Source organism: Rhinolophus sinicus, linkage group LG07 (assembly GCF_036562045.2).
Source record: "Rhinolophus sinicus isolate RSC01 linkage group LG07, ASM3656204v1, whole genome shotgun sequence".
Lineage (NCBI taxonomy): Eukaryota > Metazoa > Chordata > Mammalia > Chiroptera > Rhinolophidae > Rhinolophus > Rhinolophus sinicus.
The window spans coordinates 64,791,344-64,814,269 of record NC_133757.1 but is presented as its reverse complement, the minus strand read 5'-3'; the positions used below and the strand labels follow the sequence as shown (position 1 = coordinate 64,814,269).

The following is a 22,926-nucleotide window of genomic DNA, read 5'->3' as shown; positions in this document are numbered from 1 at the left end:
GAACTTAATGGTTCATCCTAATTTCATTTTTGTCTTGATGAACTTGTTCATTTAGTTTCCTCAGAAAGGGTATGTGCTTATCCCCAACACCGCCCCCCACAAAAAAATTCTCCTGACCTCGCCAATTATTTGACTTGACATAAGAGACTTAGATGATGATCTAAAAAACAAGTCTGTAAACACTTGACACTCTCTTCCTATTTTCAATGTTACAAACGAAAAACTTAATGATAGTTTGATTATTTTTCTTCTCTCAGAAGTTTGTGAACTTGTGGGGGCATATCTCTCTTCTCTCTCTCCCTTCATTCCCCACCCCGCCCCCTCACACACACACACACACACACACACACACACCTCTGATATTTAAAAATTAATCAGTATATATCTAGATCTGCCTTTTCTCTTTTTTTTTTTCCTGCCTAGCATATACTCAGAAAGTTGAGAAATGTAAGGTGCTATGCAACAGAAAATGGTTTCCAAAATGTGTTTGCTCTAACAGTGATCACCTCTTATGGTCCTACTGAGAGGCTTACTGGGCCAACAGAATGCCACGAGAAACAGTGGGGATTTTTGTGACAGTAAAACCACAAGATAATATTAAAGGGACTCGAGACTTTTTAAAAAAAATTTTTAATTTTCCAATTACAGTTGACATTCAATATTACTTTATGTTAATTTCAGGTGTACAGCATAGTGGTTAGATATTTGTATAATTTAAGAAATGATCCCCCTGACTAGTCTAGGACCCAGCTGGCACTGTACATAGTTATTACCATATTATTGACTATATTCCCTATGCTGTACTTTACATCCCATGACTATTTTGTAACTACCAATTTGTACTTCTTAATCCCTTCACCTTTTTCACCCAGGCCCCCAAGCTTCCTCCCACCTAGCAATCATCAATTTGTTCTCTGTATCTTTGGGTTTGTTTCTGTTTTGTTTATTTTGTTTTTTAAGTTCCACATGTAAGTGAAATCATTTGTTATTTATCTTTCTCTGCCTGACTTATTTCACTTAGCATAATGCCCTGTAGGTTCATTCATGTTGTTGCAAATGGTAAGATTTCATTCTTTTTTCATGGTCAAGTAATAGTCCATTGTGTATATGTGACACAACTTCTTTTTCCAGTCGTCTGTTGTTGGACACTTAGGTTGTTTCCATGTTTGGCTATTGTAAATAGTACTGCAATGAACATGAGGATGCAGGGACGCAAGATATTTTAATGACCAAAAATCTCAATGTTTTACTTTCCTCTCAGAAGAAAGATCAAATTTAAGAATATAAATGCAGAACCATGTGATTTCACTGATATGTGGTATATAAACCAAAAACAACAAAAGAACAAGACAAACAAATGAGAAACAGAAACTCATAGACACAGACAATAGTTTAGTGGTTGCCAGAGGGTAACGTTGGCGGGGGGTAGGGGGTGGGAGATGAGGGTAAGGGGGATCGAATATATGGTGATGGAAGGAGAACTGACTCTGGGTGATGAACACACAATGGGATTTATAGATGATGTAATACAGAATTGTACACCTGAAATCTATGTAATTTTACTAACAATTGTCACCCCAATAAATTTAATTAAAAAAAAAAAAAGAATATAAATGCAAAAGCTGAAATATCAGAATGTAAATTTTGGTTTTTAAACAAATACTAGATCATTCTCCTTGCGCTAAGAAACTGACAGAGTTTGTTTCGTTTTGTTTTTTTAATAAACAAAAAGAAAAGTAAAATTTGAAAAACAAAATACTAATGTCCAATGCTGCGGGTTAAGTTTCAAGGGACTAGGATCTAATTATTTTGGCAGGATGGAGCGTATGGCCTGCCTTTAGGGGGAGCTATTTGGATTGTAACAATCTCTAAACCTGTTATTGGCAGCTGTCTGTGCCTGGTGGAGCAGGGGCCTCACTCAGACACCCTGCGGCCTTGTGCACCCTACTACACAGGTATAACAACTGTCCCCTTTCCCCTGACCACCACATGCAGTTCACGGTGCACTGACCAGATGGTGGGACAGTGGCTGTCCAGGTCAGACGTGGTGGGGCAGCCTTAACCAAGTCTAACTCCGGTGACCTGCAGGGCAGTTCTGTGCTGGGGAGAATGTTGGGAGACATTGCTATTGAATGTCGCCTCAAATAAATGAGGTCTTCTGACACTGCCTTTCTCGATTCCTTTTTACACACTGGTGCACACCTACCATCCGCTACCTCTGTGTTGTAAGCCCAGCGTCAGGATCAGGGAGCCACAGGCCCCCCCACTGCGATGCTCAGGGAACAGCAAAGTGGGTGGCCGCCCGACCTCGGGAAGGGTCCTAGTACCTCGCTGGACACACACGCAGCTGTAACGTGTTGACCAGATGGCAAGCACACCCTCAGACCACACAGGCAGCCTTCAGCCTGAGGGTCCCCACCTAGAGGCATTCACCCAGTTTTGTTCTTCTTTTTCATGCTCAGATGGATGGAATGGAACCCTGGCTTCCCCTTGAGTATCGATGCCAAGTGCCACAGGGACTTACCTCGCGATATCCAGTTTGATAGTGAGAAAGGTGTGGACTTCGTTCTGAACTACTCCAAAGCGTAAGTTTATGGCAACTCGAAGACACTGAGCAGCTCCTCCAGTGGCCAGGGCTGGGAGTGGGACTCTCCTTTCCTTGTGGGGGCCTGGGGCGGGGACTGGGGCTGGGGGGCGGCTCTGTCAAGCACCTCTTCCCTAATGCATTTGATTATATCTTGGCTGTAGAGTGGATTCCCAATGCATAATCACAGGATATCCTGTATCTAAACAAAGTTACAGCCTGGAGGACACAAAACATAGCTGTGTTTCAGCCCCAAATGGAGATCTTTAGTTGGAATGTCTCATTTCCACCCACATCTCAATCCCTCATGGCCAACGCAAGGGTAGACAGCGTCCAGGCTGTCACCCAGATGGCAGGGCTCTGCGCTAATAATGGCTGCTGTGCCTCGCTGGTCCCTGGCGTGCACGACCTGTCACCATTCATACCTCACAACAACCCATGAGGTAGGCGGTCATTATCCCCATTTTCAGCTGAGAAACCTGGGGAATAAGGAAGTCAAATACCTTGCCCAAGGCTCCTGCTTCTGAATGGCAGAGACCAGAGTTCTGTGCTCCCTCTCTGTGGTTGAGGGGTGGGGCCCTCAGAGGCTAGATGCCCAAGAGTGGGTAAGATGAGGGGTGGAGAGGAGGGAAGCTGAGGAAGCTCGTTCTCTTGGCTTTAGTTTTTCAAAAGCCGTGAGTTTGTAAGGGAAGAAGACCCCACCTCCACCCCCTCTTATTGTCGCTCCAGTTCAGAAGCAGGTTGGCTCAACATCACCAAAGCATTCACACAAAGTAGGGTTCTCCCCCTTAACTTCACAACTGTTACCCCAAATGTCCCTGATCTTCTTGGAAATTGTGAAAGTAGTCTCCTTCTAACTGATGCCTGTATGTCTGTATATCAACCCTCTTCACTTGTATTGAATTTTATTATCAAATCAGAGCTCTGTCCCACTGGAAAAGAAATTTGTTGGGAAAATGTAGGGGGAAAAATTCCACCTAAAAGTTAGACAAACCTGGAATTTTTAAAATTATATTTATGAAACTAGCATTTTTTTCTTGTTAAAAATGGGTCCTAGACTCATAGGTACAGAGAAGAAACATTGGAGGGGGGTTGAGGCACTGGGTGAGAAAAGTGAAGGGATTAAGAAATACAAATTAGTAGTCACAAAACAATCATGGGGATGTAAAGTACAGCACAGGTAATATAGTCAATAATGTTGTAATAACTGTGCATGGTGTCAGGTGGGTACTAGACTTATCAGGGGATCACTTCATAAACCATATAAAATGTCTAGCCTCTATGCTGTACACCTGAAACTAATATAAAAAATGTTGAGTGTCAAGTATAATTTAAAAAATAGTCACAGGGATGTAAAGTACAGCATAGGGAATATAGTCAACAGTGTTGTAGTAACTACATGTACAATGTCAGATTAGCTCTAGACGTTATTGGGGTGATCACTCTGTGAGGTGCACAAACATCTAATCACTGTGTTGTTTGTACACCTGAAACTAAGAAAAACTTAGTCATAGAATGAGTTAACACAAAGCACAAAGTAGTGTTTCCCTAAAAGGGGGTCAGATTAAATTGGAAAGTACAGCAGCCTCTTCAGCAGTGGTTCTCAGACTATGGCTTGGGTCACACTCCCCTGGAGGCTTGTTAAAACCTGGATTTCTGGACCCGCCCCTCAAGTGTCTGATTCAGGGGGCCAGAGGTGGGGCCTGAGAATCTGCATTTCTAACAAAGTCCAGGGGTTTGGATGCAGCTGGTCTGGGGCCCACACCGAGAAACCCTGCTAAAGGACTGTAGCAGCCTGAGAAACGCTGACATGAAGACATCCCTTGATGGTGCTCTCGGGGTTCCTCAGAGGGTCTCAGGCATCCCTCAGTGCTCCTGTGGGGAACTGGGGTTAAAGGTGCATTCGCGATTCCCCCCTTGCATTTTCCTCTCTTCCTGCACCCTTCTCTGCTCTTCAGTGTAGCCCAGCTGGCATTTATGGAGTGCCGACAGTATGGCTGGCTCCAGGACTGTTCAGGTCCCAGCAATCTGCCTTTTCTTCTTACGGCACCCCTCCACCACACCAGCCTTAAGCCTGCCCTGGGACAGAAAGAGAAAATGCTGATTCCTGCATTGACACAAACTCAGTAAAGGACGGTGCAGGTTTAACCTAACATGGTTGTGTTTTGTGGGCCCATCTCAGGGCAGCTGGGCTTGTCCTGGGCACTGCACCACGCCATCCTAGCTGAGGACAAGAAGTCGGCTTCCCAGTGAGGAAACCTGGGTCCAGACAGCATCCCTCAGACACTCCTGTGCAAGTGGGCCACTGTGGAAAACCGGGCCACAGGTTCTGATCAGTGTGTCCCCATGGGGTAGGAGTCTACGCGCCAAGAACGATCCCCAGCTGACACTGATGCTGCTAGTCCTTGGACCACACTCGCAGGACCAGGTTACCCCGTTGCTTTCCTGGGGGAAAAAATCTATTCAAATTGGCAACAATTATCAACTCATCTGTAATTACCCTTTAAAAGCGAAAGGTTCCTTATTTAAAGCCTGGCCAGCTGGAGTTGATTCAGGCCCTAGCTGCGCCATTTTGGGAGAGTTAAGTCTTCTGACCCTAAATTTCCTTCTGATAATGAGGCCAATCATACCTAGCTGCTAGAAGCGTCATGAGATTTAAATGAACTCACGTATGCAGTGTCCCCCTGGTGGCATCTGGCACGCTGACGGTGAGTGCCCTCTAGTATCTCCATTCTGAGTACTCAGGAGGACTTTCGCCTTAGTCCTGAACCCAAAAAACAAGGCCCCCCAGGTTGCTGCCTTCTCAGTGCTGTCCCTGCCTGTTTGCTAGCTCTTCTGGGCCTCCTCCACCCCCGGGGGGGCAGGCCTGGAGGAGGAAGCTACCTGCCCCTCCTCTTCTGACAAATGCTTAATGAGCTCCTGGTGAGTGGGGACCTGAGCTGTATGCAAAGTGGACCCTGGGCCCCAGCTCCAAGCAGCTCACAGTCCAGTGGGGACAGAGTGTGGCGAGCTCATCACAATAGCACGTGGTAGATGTTCCTTAGGAAAGAGCACTGGGGGAAACAGGAGGGAACGCTGTTGCGGGACAGCGTCTCTTTCTAAGACAGAAGCCTCACCTGGGTTTCGAAGATTCATAGGAGTTCACCGCACTGATGGGAGGTGCAGAGGGGATGGCGTTCTGGGCAGTGACAACCTTGGTGATCCAGGAGGACCGGTGTTGGGACACGTGGAGGGAATCGGGACTGAGGCTGCCAAGGCAGGAAGGGGACAAGGAGCCCAGCCTTTACCTGGGGAGAAGGCGGGGCAGAACCAGGGGGGTCTGAAGCAGGGACAAGGTCCAGGGGGCTCAGCATTCTGCATTTTCGTGTCAAGAAGAAAAGGGGTGGTTGTCAGATGCTTCAGAGAGATCAGGGGTGTTTAGGGCCCTTCAGATGCACCCACTCAGAGGTCACCAGTATCCTGGGTGAGAACTTTTGGGGGACATAGAGGAGAGGCATGAAGAGGAGTCAGCAGGTGAAGATTCTGCCATGAATTGGGTGTGGAGGAAGAAAGGGGATGAGTAAATTAGGCAGGAGGCCCTGGGGGAGGGAGAGCAAAATGCTATGCTGCACACTGGATTAGGGTCTGACCCCTAGTCCCCTCAGACCATGGTGGCCTAAGGCTGCAGATGGCACTAGTCGCTAATATTTGTTGAACTCTGTGTACATACCTGTGAGCCAGCAATGATCATTATGCCCGTTTCAAGGATGAGGAAACTGAGGCGCAGCAAGGTTATGGACTTACGCAAGGCTGCATGGCTGCGAAGCAATGGGGCTGCGATTTCAGGTCAGGTCCTTAACCCCCAGGCAGACCTGCAACCCTGTCAGCTACCCTCTGTCTCCTTGGCTTTGGCTTGCAGGTAGACTCACAGGCCCAAACAGGATTCTCTTGTCAGAACCCCACCACATGGGTTGGGGGCTCCAAGACCGTCTGGTCCAGCCCCCTCGTGGTCTGATGGGGAAAGGGCGCCCACCCCACGCCTGGCAGCCTTCTCCGCACTGAAGGTCCCTGATGGAATCCACTGACCCAGGGCCTGGCCTGAGTCCCTGCAGCTCACACCATAGCAGTACCACTCTCTCCACTAAACCCAGTCCTGCCTTTAGAAAAGTGAAACTCATGGCTGAAGTCACCAAAGAGGCCTTCCCCACTGAACCTCCACCACTGGGCAGCTCGCTTTCTGCATCGCGCCTGGTAACTTGTTTCTTCCGAGCCACCTGCTCTGACTGGAATGAGGCCAGTCCTCAGTCAGCTGTGCCTGCCACCCCAGACAGCAGAACTGTGAGATGGAAAATGAGCAGCTGTCAGAAGAAGGAAAGTAGCAGGGGAAGTAGAGGAAGTAAGAGCTCCCGCCTCTTCCAGCCCAGGCCAGCAGCTCGGTGCAGGTTCTTGCCTGGCTGTGCCATTACCTGGCTGTACTGTTGTCTGGCCATGTTGTTACCTAGCTGTGTGACCTTGAATGAGCCAGGTGCCTTCTCTGGGCTACAGGTTCCTCTTTGTACAATAACAGATCTTTAAAAGTCCCTTATATCCAGTTGTCTATAAGTATGCAGAAATATTTCGCCCCTAGAGAACATGCAAATGTTTTCTTCCTAATTCCCCTTCTTCCTGGATCTGTGGCTTCCTCTAAGTACTGCCATGCCCCGTCCTGTTCTGAGGTCAAAGAGACCCAGCTGGAGAGACGGTGACCCCCTCCCAGTAGGGAGTGACTCGATTATGGACTGTGACTCACTCCCAGTTCCCCACAAGGTCTAGGACCTCTTTCCTGGGCAGCATCTGCTGCTGGGCCACCCTCAGAGCTACAGGGAGAGAAGGGGTCCGGGAAGGCCTCTGCTCTCCTAGAAACAAGTCTTCTCCACACACAGACTGACACAGGATATACTCCTCTAGCTTAACAAGGGTTTCTGTCCCCATAGACTCAGCTAACAAAGGAGATGGAGGAGGAGGGTCATGGATGATGGGGGAAGAATGAGGTAAATGGCTGAAAGAAGCTTAGCTGGGAGTATTCCCGGGCCCCGGTGGCCTGTCTGCCGGTGGGGAGGCTGCAAGAAGCACGCATGTCAAATAAGCCTGGGTGTCAAAGCTCTTCCTTCCCCACGAGGGGCTAGAATAAAAGTGATGAAGATCCCAGCGATGGGCTGGAAGACAACGCCAGCGCTATTCCCCAGCTCCGAGGCACTGAGCACCTACTATGTGCAGCCCCACTGCCCAGGCTATACTCCAGCACCTTCCAGGCATTACAGCATGTCAGTAACCTGCGGGCAGCTGGTGGGTCCAACTTACAGAGGAGAAATAGACACTCACAGAGGTCACCAGCCTTGTGGCCCCAGGACCCTCTCCTGAGTAGTGTGTGTTCTTAGGGCTCCAGGGTCATCAGTACAAAGGAGAGAAGCATTTGCTAAACTGAGGCAGATCTGGAAGGGGAGTCTGGCAAGGGGGTGTGTCGGGTTCTGCCTCCGGTGCCTTTCCCCTGCCTGGCAGGGCCAGGAAGGCCCTGGCATCTCCTGCTGATGTGCTGAGTGCGTGTCTTTGGTCACTCGGGCTTGGTGCCCTCATGCATGCTCACAGGTGGCTCCCCTGGGATGACAGACACCTCTGTCCCATCAGCCAGGTTCACTCAAAGTTCAGTCCTTTGATTCTGCCGGTGAGGGATGGCATGAGGAAGCTTGGGACTCTCAACCCTTCCTGTGACAATGCTCAGCCAAAGGTAACCCACCACAGAAGAAAAGAGTCCTTGGAGGGGGCTGGGCCTTGCCAGTTAGGGCTCCTTCTTTGGGGAATGGCTTGGCTCTGCGTGGCACTCTTGAGGCGGGGGGTGCAGAAAGGGGAGCCTCCTGGAGGAGCACCTCTGGCAAGGTCCCCTGCCCCAAGCATCTGCCACCCCTCTGATAACGAGCAGTGCTGCCTGAGCCCCTCTAGTGCTGGGAGGCCTGGGTTGAGCTGAGCAACGCAGACATGCCTTTGCATTCCGACATCTGAGGCAGCAGGCAGGCAGTCACACAAAAGGGTTTGTACGTAATCTGCCATCAGCCTTGCAGAGACAGCATCACAGGGTTGGCGTGGTCTGGAGAAGAGGCAGCTTCTCTGAAATTGAAGGAGGAGTGGGTGGTACATTGGGTGAACCTTCAAGATACACTCACCCCACATGCTCAAGAGAAGAAAAAGGGATACAGGACATTGCAGAGTGAACCACACAGGCAAAGGTCCCAAGTCAGGACATACAAAAGACAGAACAGGTAAGTAGGCCTGAATACTGGAAGAGTGGGCAGCAAGCACTACCAGTGGGGAGGAAATAGGTAACTGCTTGTTATTTTCAGCCATGTGTGTGCCAGAGAGAGAAACTGAAGCAGAGTGTGTCACGGTGAGCACTGGCCAGAATGCCCACATTTCTGTCCTGTGCCTTGGGTTTTGTAGGGAAGCCTGGGGAGCCTCTTCCCTTCCTCTCCACCTTTCCCAGACCCATCCCACATCCACCTCCTCCAGGAAGCCCCTGGGATTGCTCAGGCCACTCAGATCTCATTCCTTATTGCCTGCAGCCTGCACTTTGAATTTACCAAGCTCCTGTCCTGGGTTATTTTGCTATCCTGTGTAAGGAGTATTCGGAAACTGTGTCCTCAGCACCAGCCACAGAGCCAGGGTTAGGCAGAAAGTAAATGATGGTTAAACTCAACTGAATGACTCATCCCTCTGAAATCCAGCAGACTTGGCAAGGCAGCTGCATCAGAGATGTGGAACTCTGTCCCTAGAAACTCACACTGAGAATAAATAAGTGAATGAACGTGTGGATGAAAGCGTGCATGGAAGGGATGGGAGGTGCCGTAGATGGTCCTCAGGGCAGGCGGCCAATCTCTTTCATTGGGGAGGTGCAGTAGGAAGAGCGTCAGACATAGGTGCCAGTTTCCGTCCTGGTTCCACAAAGCCAATCAGCTGCCGCAAGAAGCTGCCCTGCATTCAGGTCCCCGCTGCCCACGTGGTATCTAGAGGCTCTGAGAGCACGATGTGAGGGGCTGTGCAGAGGGAGGAGGGCTGGAGCGCACAGGGTGACGCTGCCTGTCGCCATGTGCAGGATGGAGAACCTGTTCATCAACCGCTTCATGCACATGTTCCAGTCTTCCTGGAGCGACTTCGCCGACTTCGAGAAAATCTTCGTCAAGATCAGCAACACTATTTCTGGTGAGTGTGCCTTGGGGCTCTCTTGGTGCCGTGGAGACCACCCCTGCACCCCATGTGCTATGTCCATAGCAGCTGCATATTCTGCATTCCTACCCACAGCTTCTCCACACCCTCACTTGTTGTCCTTTGTTTTGTTTCATTTTTTTATAATAGCCGTCCTGACAGGTGTGAGGTGATATCTCATTGTGGGTTTTATTTGCATTTCCCTGACGGTTAGTGTCATTGACCATTTTTTTATATACCTGCTAGCAATTTGTATGTCACCTTTGGAGAAATGCCTGTGCAAGTCCTTTGCCTATTTTTGAATTGAGTTATTAGATTTTTTTTCTATTGAGTTGTTGCAGTTCTATGGATATTTTGCACATTAACCCCTTATCAGATATAGGCTTTTCCAATATTTCCTCCCATTGCATAGGTTGCCTGGGAGAGGGGAGCCAGCATAGCCTGAACTCCCTGCACTGAGAACTCAGGCTGCCACCATTCTGTCCCCCACAGAGCGGGTCATGAATCACTGGCAGGAAGACCTCATGTTCGGGTACCAGTTCCTGAACGGCTGCAACCCCGTACTGATCCAGCGATGCACGAAGCTGCCCGAGAAGCTCCCGGTGACCACGGAGATGGTGGAGTGCAGCTTGGAGAGGCAGCTCACCCTGGAGCAGGAGGTCGAGGTAAGACCTGTGTGGCTATGGATGGTGGTCCAGGCCAGAAGCCCAACTCAGATGGCTGGGCTCACTCTGGTGGGCGGAAACCACTTTCTGCTGGCCAGTGCTCACCGGCCCCCAGGCCATCTCCTGGCTCGTCCTTCAGGTTGATGGCAAGGTCAACTGCCATCGGCGAAGCAGCCTCTTCCTTTTCCTGGGCATTTATGAAATCTGTCTTGTCCAATGTGAGACAAAGAATGGATTGTGGCATTTCCCAATGATGATTGGGTCTAGGAGCATAATATCAATATTAATCTCAATAATTCAAAGAGCTCCCTCTGTTTTGGGCCAGGCATCGTGAGAGATGCCGTACACACATGGCCATCAAATTGTCACCCACTTTGCAAAGCTGAGGAAACTAGAGAAAGAAGCAACCCAGCAGCAGAACAACAACAAAAAAACAACAGAGAAAACTGATGGAATTTTTGACTTTCTAATTAGAAACGTTGATAGCATCTGCTTCTGTCCTTACCCTCTCTCCCACCCTGCCCGGCGCTCACCTGCAGGGTCAGCCCTCGCCAGTTGAAGACTAAGTTAGTCTTCAGACAGAAAGGGTTCACACACCCCCACGGTGGGTCTGGGGGGACTTGGTGTCCTGAGGCCCTAGGAATGGACTTTGGTCTCCCATCAGATGGCCTCTTCCCACTAGAGCCAGGATGGCTGGGCCTCCTGCCACCTGCCCCTAGGTGTCTAGATGGCCTTCTGCTGTTTCCAGTCACCCCATCTTGCTTGCTCACTTTGCTTTGGGGCTCCAGCAGGAAGCGAGGGGTCAGTGTCAGATCTGTGGACAGATCCCAGCCCCCACACCCTGCTCACCTGACTCTGGAGGGCTACCTGCCCAACTGAAGTCCCCAGGATAGGCTCCTGCACCAGGCCAGGCCGTCCTAACCAGCCCCCACCCCCACCTTGACCTATCCAGGCCCTTGGACACTACCTGTTTATATGGACAGCTGACAACATGTGCCCCCATGCAGGCAGCACAGTTTCCTCTGTTGATTAATTGCTGGACGTATTGATTCAGTGCTGTAGGTTTCAAACTTCAAATCAGACATTCACAGAACCTTAAAAGCCAGAGAATCCTAGAAATGGCAGGGACTGAGCAGCCATCTGTGCACCTAGTCACCCTGGCAGGGGACAACTCTGCTTCAGTATCCTTATCACCCCCAGCAGCTGTCTTTGTCACAATGGGTATCTTTCTTCTGAGCAATGGTCTAGACCAGGGGTGTCCAAACTGCAGCCCTGCGGGCCAACTGCGGCCCGCAATACATTGTTAATTGGCCCACAGCAAATTCCAAAAATATATTTAGTTTACTTAAATAAACCAGGTGAGGCAATATGTACTTCACCTCAAGTGAGTGGCCTGGCTGTTTGTGTATTTTACCGCATGTGGCCCTTGGTGAAAAACATTGAAAAAAGTTTGGGCACCCCTGGTCTAGATGCTCAGCTGTGATTTTGGTCATGAAGCAATCATCTAATAGCCACCACTGACTGGAGTCTTGCACAGACGCACCATCCATATCCTACAGCACACTTCTTAATTCCCTGAACCAGTCACTATGGCTGGGAGAAGGACGCTGACCCCAAGGAGAGGCCAGGAACGCCAGACAGGCAAGGACACCAGTGTGTACAGTAGAATCCCAGCATGTCAGAAGTGAGGGATGGGGTTGGCCCCTCACTTTCCAGCAGGACGGCACTAAGGCCAGAGAGAGGAGGTGGCTTGGGATAACAGAGAAATGCCCCAGGCGCAGGCGCCAATTCCAGGCCTCTTGGTTCCCAGGCCTGGGTTGCAGGGCCTCCCTTTAGTCTGCCACTCTTCACGTTAACTAACCCGGGTCCTCTCAAGATTCTGTTGTCAGCCATTCCTTCTGCGCAGAAGTCAGTGATGCTCACATCTTCTCCGAAAGGCCAGTTGTCCAGCCCCACCGGCCCACACGTCTCCGCCTGCTTGTCCAGGCATCCTAAGGGGCCCTGTCTCATGCCCTCTGGAATCAGCCTCTTCCCACCCTCTCTCTGCCCTGGCTGGCCAAGGAAACAACCCCCCACCCTGTCCCACCCCTGCCTCGCACGCATCGCGGGCAGACTGCTTAGAGCTCATCACTGGTGTCACACAACTGCCGTGGTCCCCCGTGTCCAAAAAAGGAGGAAGAAGGTGGCCGGTCGCTGAACAAGCCGGTCTTTGGTCCCCTCTCAGCCGGGGTTCGTGAACCGCGTGGGCAGTGACCAAAGCGCGCCCTCTGCAGGCAGAGTTGTGGATACACATCTCTCCTGAGCTCCTGTGGACCCGTCTTTGTCACAGGGGAAATCCTACACCCTTCCCCAGCTGGCCCTCAACCTCTGCCTCCATCACTCACTTAAAACACAAAGGTTTAAGAAGCACTGCCTGTCCTCTACCCAAACTGCATGTTCTGGCCTGAGCTGACCCCAACCGTGCGAAAGGAAGCCTGGAGCGCTCAGGTCGGGGCCCCCTCTAGAGGACTCTGTGTTGTCTGCAAAGGGCCATTTTCTCCCCCCTCTCCCCAAGTCACAGGCACATTCGTCCTGTAGTGGAGCCTAATTACAGAAATCGGGAGTGTCAACAAACTCAGCAAACCAAGTGCTCAACTCTGCTGTGCCACCAGCCTCAGACCAGCACGCAGAGCACAGCACTCCTGCAGACACCGCCAGCCCCTGCAGTTTCTCCCCGCCCCAGAAGAGCACCCCCCCCCCACCTGAAGACCCACCTGGATCCTGGAGACCCCTGCCTCTGTAGACCCTGCCCCTTACTGAACCTCCCACCGCAGAAGACCCGCCCCCTTCTGGCTCTCTCCCCCAAGGGTGACTGACTGGAGTTTGCCCAGTTTTGAACTTCAGGTAACTGGAGTCCTGCAGCGTCACTCTTTGCTGTTTGATTTCTCTCATCTATTTCATCTAAACTCCGTGTTCTTGTTAAACGGTCACTCTGGGTGGTCTTTCAAAATCTTTCATAAACTTTAGGCAGATTTCAGATACAACAACGAAACTGGCCGCTGCCATTCTCCCCCTTGTGGAAAAACCTCTACAACCTGTGAAAACTCTTGATGTGAATCAGCCTTTGAGTCGGATAACAAAAGATCTAGAAACTCTGAGCTGCAGAGGGGCTTGTTGCTCCCTCTGGGCCGCATTCTGGGCTGTCTCTGGCTGACACTGACTGGGACACGTGTCCTCTTGCCTCCTGCAGCAAGGGAACATCTTCATCGTGGACTTTGAGCTTCTGGACGGCGTCGATGCCAACAGAACAGACCCCTGCACGCTGCAGTTCCTGGCGGCACCCATCTGCTTGCTGTACAAGAACCTGGCCAACAAGATGGTCCCCATCGCCATCCAGGTATGCTGTGGCCTGTTCTCTTCCTGGGTGGCGCCACCCTCAGCAGCCAGGGAGGAGTTTTCCTGAGTCGCTCCACCCAAACCTCCAGAAAGAGGAGGCAGCTCTACCTGTACCTCCTGAGGAGGGTGCTGAGGGTGCTACCAGGTAGACAGGAAAAACCAGAACCTAAGGCTTCTGGCCAGCAGTCGGGAGGGCTGTCCACAGGGTCCGAAAGGGCTCCACTCCCCAAGATACTTGAGAAATTCCTGGCAAAGCAAGGTGCCCTGCAGAGCACCTGCACTGGGGAATCATACTCCACCCCCCACCCCAGCACCCTGAGCAGGGGTCCCAAATCAAAACACCAACAGGGACCAGGCAGGTGAAGCTACGCAATGAGCTGGAGACTGAAGCCCCCAGAGGCACCATGGAGGCTGCTCAGGTAATGTGCCAGTCCTAGGAGGCTGCCTTCGAGTACCCACGGGTTCTTGTTTCCGCCAGGGACAGCGGAGGAGGAAAGAGTGGAGCAGTTTGGGGGGACGCAGGTGTAGGCAGAATTTCAACTGTCCACTGTCCTGGCCGCCCTCTGCTTCCTCAGAGCAGCAGGAAGCTGCAACACTGGGGGAGCTGCTATGCAGACAGCAGGACAGGAGTATCTGTTGGTCCATGGGGCGGTCTGCACAGGGACCCCGTGGGGGACAGGCAGGCAGGCATTCAGGAAACAGTACTTTTAGCCAACCGTGAAGCGGGCATGGGTGCTGTGGATATCTTAGCAGCCAGTTGCCAGATGCCAACCGCATACCAAGACTATCCTAAGTGTTAGCCTGCAGAGTCCTAGACCCTTACCCTCAGTTCTGAAATCTGAAACCTTCTAATACTGCTGGGTTTTTCACAAATTGGTAGCAAATTTATGGGCAGCAAAACCCGCTCTGAACCAACAGGTGAGACTATAAAAGGCTTTGTCCCATTCAATGTGAAATGCATGTGTGTCACTGCAGAAATACTAATGTGTTTGATTGTAAAATAGTATGTTGCCCCAGACCCAGGGCAGGAGAGAGAGGTGTCACATAATGAAGTATACACACTGCTAAAATCTTGAAAATCCTTGATTTCTGAAACATTTGACCAACAGGGTTTCAAGTCAGGACCTGCGTCTATTCATGTAATGTCACTACAACCTTGCAAAGTAGGCAGTCTCTACTGCTAGGGATTGTTTTCCTCAGATGGAGGAACTGAGGCACAAGTGCACACCGTCAGCGGCAGAGCTGGACTCATGCTGGGCTGTCTGGCTCCAGAGTCCATGTCCCCCGCAGTCACCCAGTCTCCAGGGCGTGTCTCCTCCTGAGGACTTCCGGCCTGTTATCAGAGAGAAGCCCTGTGCTTAGGAAACTGAGGCCAATGCTAAAAGGATAGGTGATGAAAGCAAAGTCAGCAGCTAGGAGACCCACGTTGGGGGGCTGTTTACCACTGGCACATGCCTCTGAAGCTGCCTGTGCTCTGAAACCTCTTGGAGTGGCCTGGCGTCTGGGGCCTGGCTTAAGTCCCAGCTCTGCCACTTGTAATGTGGGACTTTGGGCAAGTCACAGAATGTTCCTGAATCTCTTCCCTCTTGTGAAAACTGGAAACTTTGCAAACTATAAAGAACTGTTGAAGGAAAGCCAGAGGATAATAAATCTAAACTTTGGTGCTTTAAAAGGTCCAAGAAAATAAATAACCCCCTCATGAGGTTAATGAAAGAAAAAAAGCAAAAATATATAAGATTATGCATAAGAAAAAAGACATAATCACAGCTTTTTAAAAAAGTGTAATAATGTGGCAACAAATTTGAAAAACTAGAGGAAATGGATAAAAACCTAGCAAAATATAAATTATTAGAAGAAATTGTAGATCATAGACCAATTCCCACATAAGCGATTAGAAAACTGCTTAAATGTCTGACTAGTGGGAGCCCCATATGATGGGCAGCTGAGTTTTTGGCAGCCTGGAGACAGCAGACATTTCTGTAAGGTGTTTCATCCCCAAGATTCATTCTGTGAAGCTGGCATAACTTCAGTGCTAAAACCCATGTGGGAAAGCTCCAAAAGGAAGCCCAAGTCCGCTCTAAGTTACAAATGTAGGTTTAAGAGAAATCTAAATATGATATCAGCAAAGTAAATGCAGCAGTGTAATTAATGACTAATATGTCATAACCAAGTAGTTTTTTCCAGATGTGTCAGTATCAGGCAAACTGTCAGCATGATTCACTCACTACACCGATAAGGAAGAAATCTTCTAGTTGTATCCATGGAAATTGAAAGGGAATTTCATAACATTTAGTAGCCACAACTAGTAAAAATTAAAATAATCATAGAGGGAATCTACTTACGTATGATAAAGACAGGAAATATCATTCAAAAATGGCAATCCTATGGCCATTTCCATTGAATCATAACTAAGAATGCTGACATTACCAGTGTTATTCAGCATTGTACTAGATGTGATAAGAAAATAAAATAATAAACATGTAAAAGAAAACAGCAAAGAGTATGCTTCGGTAATACTATGATGGTGGACCTAGAAAACCTAAGACTCTTAATTTTTTAAAAAGCTACTGGAATTAATAAATTAATTTAGCAAGGTGTCAATAAATATGCTTTTCAAAAATACCATTAGCTTTTCTCTATACTAATTATATAAAATATAATAGCCATATAAAGAAAAGTATAAAATCATTTTAAAGGATGCAAAACAAAATCATAACATGTGCTTTCATAGTGAATAAGAAAACTTTGTCATAAAAATGCTAGTTCTACTAAATTTTATCATATAAACCTAATGCACTTCCAATTAAATTTCTAATCAGGTTTTCTCTCTTTGTTTTGTGTGTGGAGTGAGGATAGGAAAGTGAGAAAACTGAATAAAAGAATTTACAGATTTATATGAAAAAAGAAATGCTCAAAGATAGCCAAAATGTTTTTGGAAAACAACAAAACAAAACAGGGAGGATTTTCCTTGCTGGATATTAAGGAATACCATACATCACTGTTCAAAGCAGAGGCTATGCATGAGAACAGACAGACTGGGGAGACAGTATATAGATAAAGAGTCCAGCAATAAACCCCCAGAAATAAGAATTTATTGTATGACAAGGGTGGTTTTCAACTGAGTAAAAAGGGATGGTATTTCTGTGCCGTTATCACAACTGCCTTTGCAAACGGGAAAAATTAGGCCCGTATGTCACACTATTTTAAAAAATAAATTCCAGATGAATTGAAGATGAACGTGTAAAAAAGTAAAAGAGAATTTAGGAGAATATTGTATAACATGAGTGCCAAGGAAACTTTTTAAAGTAAAAACAGAAAGCCAAAACATTATAAAGGAAAAGAGGCGTATTTTATTATGTGACGTTTTAAAAGTTGAATAGTAACATATACCATAAACAAAGCCAACGGGCAAATAATAGCTTGGGGAAAATAAGTGCTACACAGTGGCAGGTAAAGAATGAATATCTATAACACAAATAACTCCTTTAAGTTGATAAAGAAAAGACATATCCCAATAGAAAAGCGGGCAGAGTGTAAATAGGAAGTTGCTTGAAGAGGAAACGTAAACGGACAATCAATATATGGAAAAATTCTCAAACTCACTATTAGTTAGGGAAATGCAAATTAAAATTACAATAAGATCTCACTTCTGCCCCATCCGATTGGGGAAGAAAAAGTGGTAGCACCAATGTCTAGCAAGGTTGGGTCTCTACACACAGGCCTGAGTTGCAGCCGGGGATGGTTCACTCTGCACTAATTGGAGGGGTGGGCCTGGGGAGTCTGCAGTTAGTACCTGGGCCTGCAACTCAGCGGGTTCTGCAGCACCTGCCATACCAGGTGTGCCTCTTGAGGTTCTGGATCTCAGTGGGTGGTCAGAGGGTCCTGGAGGCAGGGCTGGCATGGCCAGGGCAATCGGAAGGACACTCAGGGGCTCTGAACCACGACTAGACCATTTAAGTGTTCTGACAGGCAGCGTCCCCTCTGAAGGAGCCAAGCAGTGGGCACTGCCTGTCAGACAGAAGTAGGCTTTCCCCAAGGTACAGCAGGCGCTCTCTAGTGCCCAATCAGCAGAAATGAAAGCACTAATACGAGGGGGCCATGTGAGAGCTTGGTATCACAGCACTGTCTGTGGTGGGGAAACAAACAACCCTGAGGGCAATCTGAAGGTAGCAGAGGATTGACTAGATGAAACTTATTATGTCCAGGCCGTGAAATGTCTTACCACCATTAAAACGAATGACTTAGCTCTCTCCCAGCTTACCATGAGGGATTTCCACAATGAGTTAACAAATCGGAAAAGATGCAAGGTAGAGATTATATGATCTCCTCTATGTAAACTGAATGCAAGGAAGCAGCACACTTCAGATGTAAGCACAGACTCCTGTGGATATGCAGAGGTGCAGGACACAGGGGCACCAGGTCAAGAATACTGGTGGGCTGGTTGGGTGGGGCACAGGTGAGCAGCAGAAAGAAGAGACGGACTTTCATTATGATAGCGTTCAATTTATGGAGCATTGAACAGATACACATGCACATGTGCAAATAAGGTAGATCATGTTTTCTTTCTTATGATCTTCTGATATAACTACAATTTTTTTACAATAAGTATATATTATTTTCTAATCAGAAACGAAAATCTACTTCCTTACCCAAAAAACAAATTTAAAAAACCAAAACACCAAGCCACTCAGGGCGCATTCTGGAGTCCCACAGTGTCACTAAGAGCCTGGACAGAAGTGGGCAGGATGGAAAGAACAGATATCAGGAGGGGCACCCCCAAATCAGGGTGGTCTGTGAGGCTCGGTAAGTGTTCAAGGGAGAAAGGCAGTGAGGGTCTGAACTAGGAAGTGAGGGAGGAGAGAAAGGGGAGGGCAGGGCACTGGGTCCCATCCCCGTTCAGCTTAGGAGAGGTGCTTCCCACTCTGAGCCTCAGGTCTCCTCTGCAAAGTGGAGATGGCAAGGACATCCGCAATGCAGGGCCATGGCGAGCACGAGTGGGGCCCCAGCACACAGCAGGGGCTGCTCCACTCAGAGCATCTCCCAGAGCGAGCCCGACTTCCCACGCGCTCTGGGAGGCCAGGCGGTCAGATGTCCATGGGGCTGGGCAGTTAGTGCAAGTGAGTGAAGCACCAGCAAGGGGCAGGGCCAGTGGGGAGCCTGAGAGCTGACATGGGGGTGGGGTGGGGCCAAGAGCTGCTCTATGACAATTATTCAGAGTTCTGACCTAATTTTTCAAGAAAACCTGGTAATCCAAGTTTTTATGTGAAATTATCTGATATTTAAAGGTTGACAACTAACTGCATTAATAAACAAATAAGCAAGAATATTGTGAAGGCCAAGCCCTGCTCTCCCTTCCTCCCAGCACTGTCTATCCTGGGTGGGCAGGACAGAGCTGGCTGTCTAGAGCTGCCCTGTCCAGTGCAGGTGCCACTGACCACCCATGGTTCTAGAATACTCCACTTGTGGTTAGTTCGAACCAAGGCATGCTGTAAGGGCAACATACTCACCTGGTTTCAAACACTTAGAATGAGAAAAAAAGAATGTAAAATATCTCAACAATTTTACATTATTTCCACGTTGAAATGGTAATATTTTAGGTATATTAGGTAAAATAAAATTATAAAATAAAATTATACTTCACCTATTTCTTTCTACTTTCATTATTATGGCTGCCTGAACATTTAAAGTCTACTTGTGGCTTGCATTATATTCCTATTGGCACTGCTGTTTTCAAGAGAGAGACAGGGAAGTTACCTTCCAGAACACTTAGCATGACCTCGCAGAGCCCAGGGGGTCGGGCCTTCCATCTCAGGCAGCCTTCCTCCTTAGTCACTGTGCTGTGGCTACACTGGTCTCTGAAGGGCCACCCACCCACCTGCTTGCCCACAGCCCTTCCCAGCCCCAGCCCTGGCCTGCTCCTGCGGCTGGACTGCAGCTCCTTCATGCTTCTCTGGTCTGGATAATTCATTGTCACCCTAAATGTCCACCCCCTAAGATGAAGATGCTGTGTCTTCCTCTGAAGATGGGGCAATGACAGTGCTGCCCTCACAGGCTCACACGACTTCAGGCTGTGGGTCCTGACACCATGCTAGTTGGATGAATGCCAATGGCTGTTGGCATGGACGAATCTAGGGACAAGGGGTTCGGTGAGTGGGAGGGACGCAGGTGGGGGTCCGTCCTCAGCGCCAGACCACGGAGCTTGAGGGCTTTCTTTTTGGACATTAAGAAGTGGCTGAGTGTTTTTAAGGAAGGGATTGGCATGACATGATTTCCATCTTAGGAAAAAATCACCTTGGCCCAGTGTGGAGTTGAAACGGGAGAGGGGAGAGAAGCCTCTACACCTGGCCTCAGGTCTGGGCTCAAGGGGTGGTCACCTGGGACACTGCATCTTGAGGACCCTAGAGCCTGGGACCTGGGGGTGCTGGTCAGGAGCACCAAGGCAGAGCATTTAAAGGAAAGAACAGAGGAAGAAAAAATGCTAGAGACCAAAAGGCAGCCAGAAGCAGGAGGGAGTAAGCGGGTAGTGGGACAAGAGCGTGTTGGGGGCCACAGCAGGGTCCCCGCTCACCTGCCCTGCTCACTCCCTGCTGCTGCCTTCCTGCCCTCATACTCATTCTCATAAGAGCTCTGTGGGGTAAGTACATACTGTCCCCTTATTCCTATGGGGACAGCGGAGCTCAGGAAGGCTCCGTAAGCTGTCCAGGGTCCCACAGGTAGTCAGCGATGTGGCTGGAGGGGAAACACAAACCCTGCGCCCTCTGCCTTCCACCAGAATTCTCCCATGATTCAAAAGTCACTGTTTGAGAAAGTTGGATTCTTCTGGAATATCCTGAGACCAGGTTCCTATAGTCTGGAGCGAAAGACTGCAGTGTATTTTCTTTTCTTTCTCCTATGTGTCAGCTCAATCAAGTCCCAGGAGAAGAGAACCCCATTTTTCTTCCTTCGGATGCAAAATACGACTGGCTCCTGGCCAAAATCTGGGTGCGCTCCAGTGACTTCCATGTCCACCAGACTGTCACCCACCTCCTGCGCACACACCTGGTGTCTGAAGTCTTTGGCATCGCCATGTACCGCCAGCTGCCTGCCGTGCACCCCATTTTCAAGGTGCAGCAAGCTCCTGCCTCACCGGTTGGGGAGGGCATCTGGACGTGGAGGGTACAGGTGGGAGGAAGGGGCACTGACCTCCCACAGGGCTGTGGCTGGCAGTGGTCAGGGCATAAGGATCCCTGGAGAGACATTCAGGGGCAGTAACATCTGCTGAAAGCCCGCTGGCTCCCAAGGACACGGGGCTTGGGCCTGACACAGACCCTGGTGGCCCAAGGAGGGAGGACAGAGTTTGAAGAGGCAAATGAGTTCAGTGTGACCCTTGTCTGAGCCCAGGCAGCAGCCCCCACTATCCCTGCCCTTCTCTCTTCCCGAATCCTCTAGGCACCAACCGCTAGGGTGACTGCAGGCTAAAAATATCTCTATGTGCCTCAGTTTCCCCATCTGTAAAACAGAGATCAGATAGTACAGCTGTCTCGTAGGATTACTGTGAGGATTAAAATAGTTCACAAGTTCAGAGAGCTTGAAACAGTGCCTGGCACGTAGCTAAGCTCTGTCAGCATTGACTAGTACCATTCTTATGATCGTTATTGCTGAGCATCGAAGCTGCACCCCCAGGCCTCTGGCAGTTGCCAGCAGTGAAGACAGCACGCCAGCCTCTGCTTCTTCCCTGAGCCCTAGAATCCTCGTCCACAGTGGACTGACAGCACTAGGGCCCTGCTGGGCTCCCTGACGTGTCCCTGGCTCCTCCCCAGCTCCTGGTGGCTCACGTGCGCTTCACCATCGCCATCAACACCAAGGCCCGCGAGCAGCTCATTTGCGAGTTTGGCCTCTTTGACAAGGTGGGTGCCTGCTTCTCAAAATCTGCACCCCAGCTCAGGCCCAGATGTCCTCTCAGAAGACCAGGCCCTGAGCCACCTCGTGGCTGGAGGCCTGGGAAAGCTGGAGTCGGGCGGCTGGCGGCACAGCATGCGGAGTGAAGGCTCCCAGTTTGTAGCCACTCACTGGCCCCTTCCCCGGGCCGCTGGGCCAGCTCTTGTCTGCTGAGTGCAGTACCTGCTGTCACCACCAGCTCTTCCTCACCATGTCCGCTGCCTGTCACCTGTCCCACTCCTCCTGTCTCCCATTCTCTGGCAGACCCTGCCTCCTGGCACCCACTCCTCACCTCATACACGAGGGACCTGGGTGTCCCTTCCCACTCTGCCCCCCATCACTGAGCACAGCCCCCACTGTCTTCCCTTCCAGGCCATCAGGGCTCCCAACCCACTCTCCTCAGCGGGGCTCAGTCCCTACTACTTGTCACAGGCAGCACCCCACTCCATTTCGACTCCCTGTCAGAGCCTTACCAGCCTTACCAAGCCCCTCCTGGCAGCGCTGAGCCCTGGCCCCTGACATGCCTCCTCTCCTGTCTCCCCTTAGTGAGCAGCCAGATGCTCACTAAGGCTGAACCCCTGTTTGGGTTACAAAAGACAAAACCCGACTCAAACCAGCTGAAGCCGGGAAGGAAATGTACTGTCTCATATATCTGGATACACAGGGGTGAGGGAACATCAGAGCATACTGAACCCAGTGACTCAGTGTCCCCAGGGCCCAAGCACACTGGCTTACACTTCTCCTCTCTTTAAACTCTGATGGCCTCATTCTCCCCCCAGAGGGGGAGCAGGACCCCAGCCCAGGGAGCTCCAGGCTCGTGTTCCCATGCAGTGACCATCACCTCCCATCCAAAGAGGCAATACCGGGGAGCAGCTCTGATGGGTCCCACTTGGCTCAGATGGCCCTAGCGGACCCATGTCTGGCACCCTGCACCCTAATCCTCCTTGGAGGACTCTGTGGCCTGACAGCTCAACTCCCATTGTGTGCGCATGCTGGCGAGCATGTGGGCCTGTGTTTCAGCCGCGGGGGGAGGACCAGGGCCCTCCTTGTGCATCTCCCATGCCCTCACCTAAGCACACAAGCCCTCAGAGCTGTGTGGGTCCTGGGGGCTAATATCTGCCCCTTTCTTTCACCCAAAGATGGGTCACTGAGAGCAATGCTCAGACTCTGAGC

The 22,926-nt window shown here is 49.8% G+C and overlaps 1 protein-coding gene across 1 annotated transcript in view; it reads left to right on the top strand.

The window, feature by feature from the left end:
* ALOX5 (arachidonate 5-lipoxygenase) overlaps positions 1-22,926 on the top strand; it is a 47,226-nt gene that overhangs the window by 20,630 nt on the left and 3,670 nt on the right. Inside the window, exons 4-9 of the mRNA XM_074337298.1 lie at positions 2,463-2,585; positions 9,687-9,793; positions 10,289-10,461; positions 13,691-13,837; positions 20,737-20,940; positions 21,636-21,722. Coding sequence (XP_074193399.1) covers positions 2,463-2,585; positions 9,687-9,793; positions 10,289-10,461; positions 13,691-13,837; positions 20,737-20,940; positions 21,636-21,722 — 841 coding nt within the window. The remainder of the gene's footprint in view (positions 1-2,462; positions 2,586-9,686; positions 9,794-10,288; positions 10,462-13,690; positions 13,838-20,736; positions 20,941-21,635; positions 21,723-22,926) is intronic.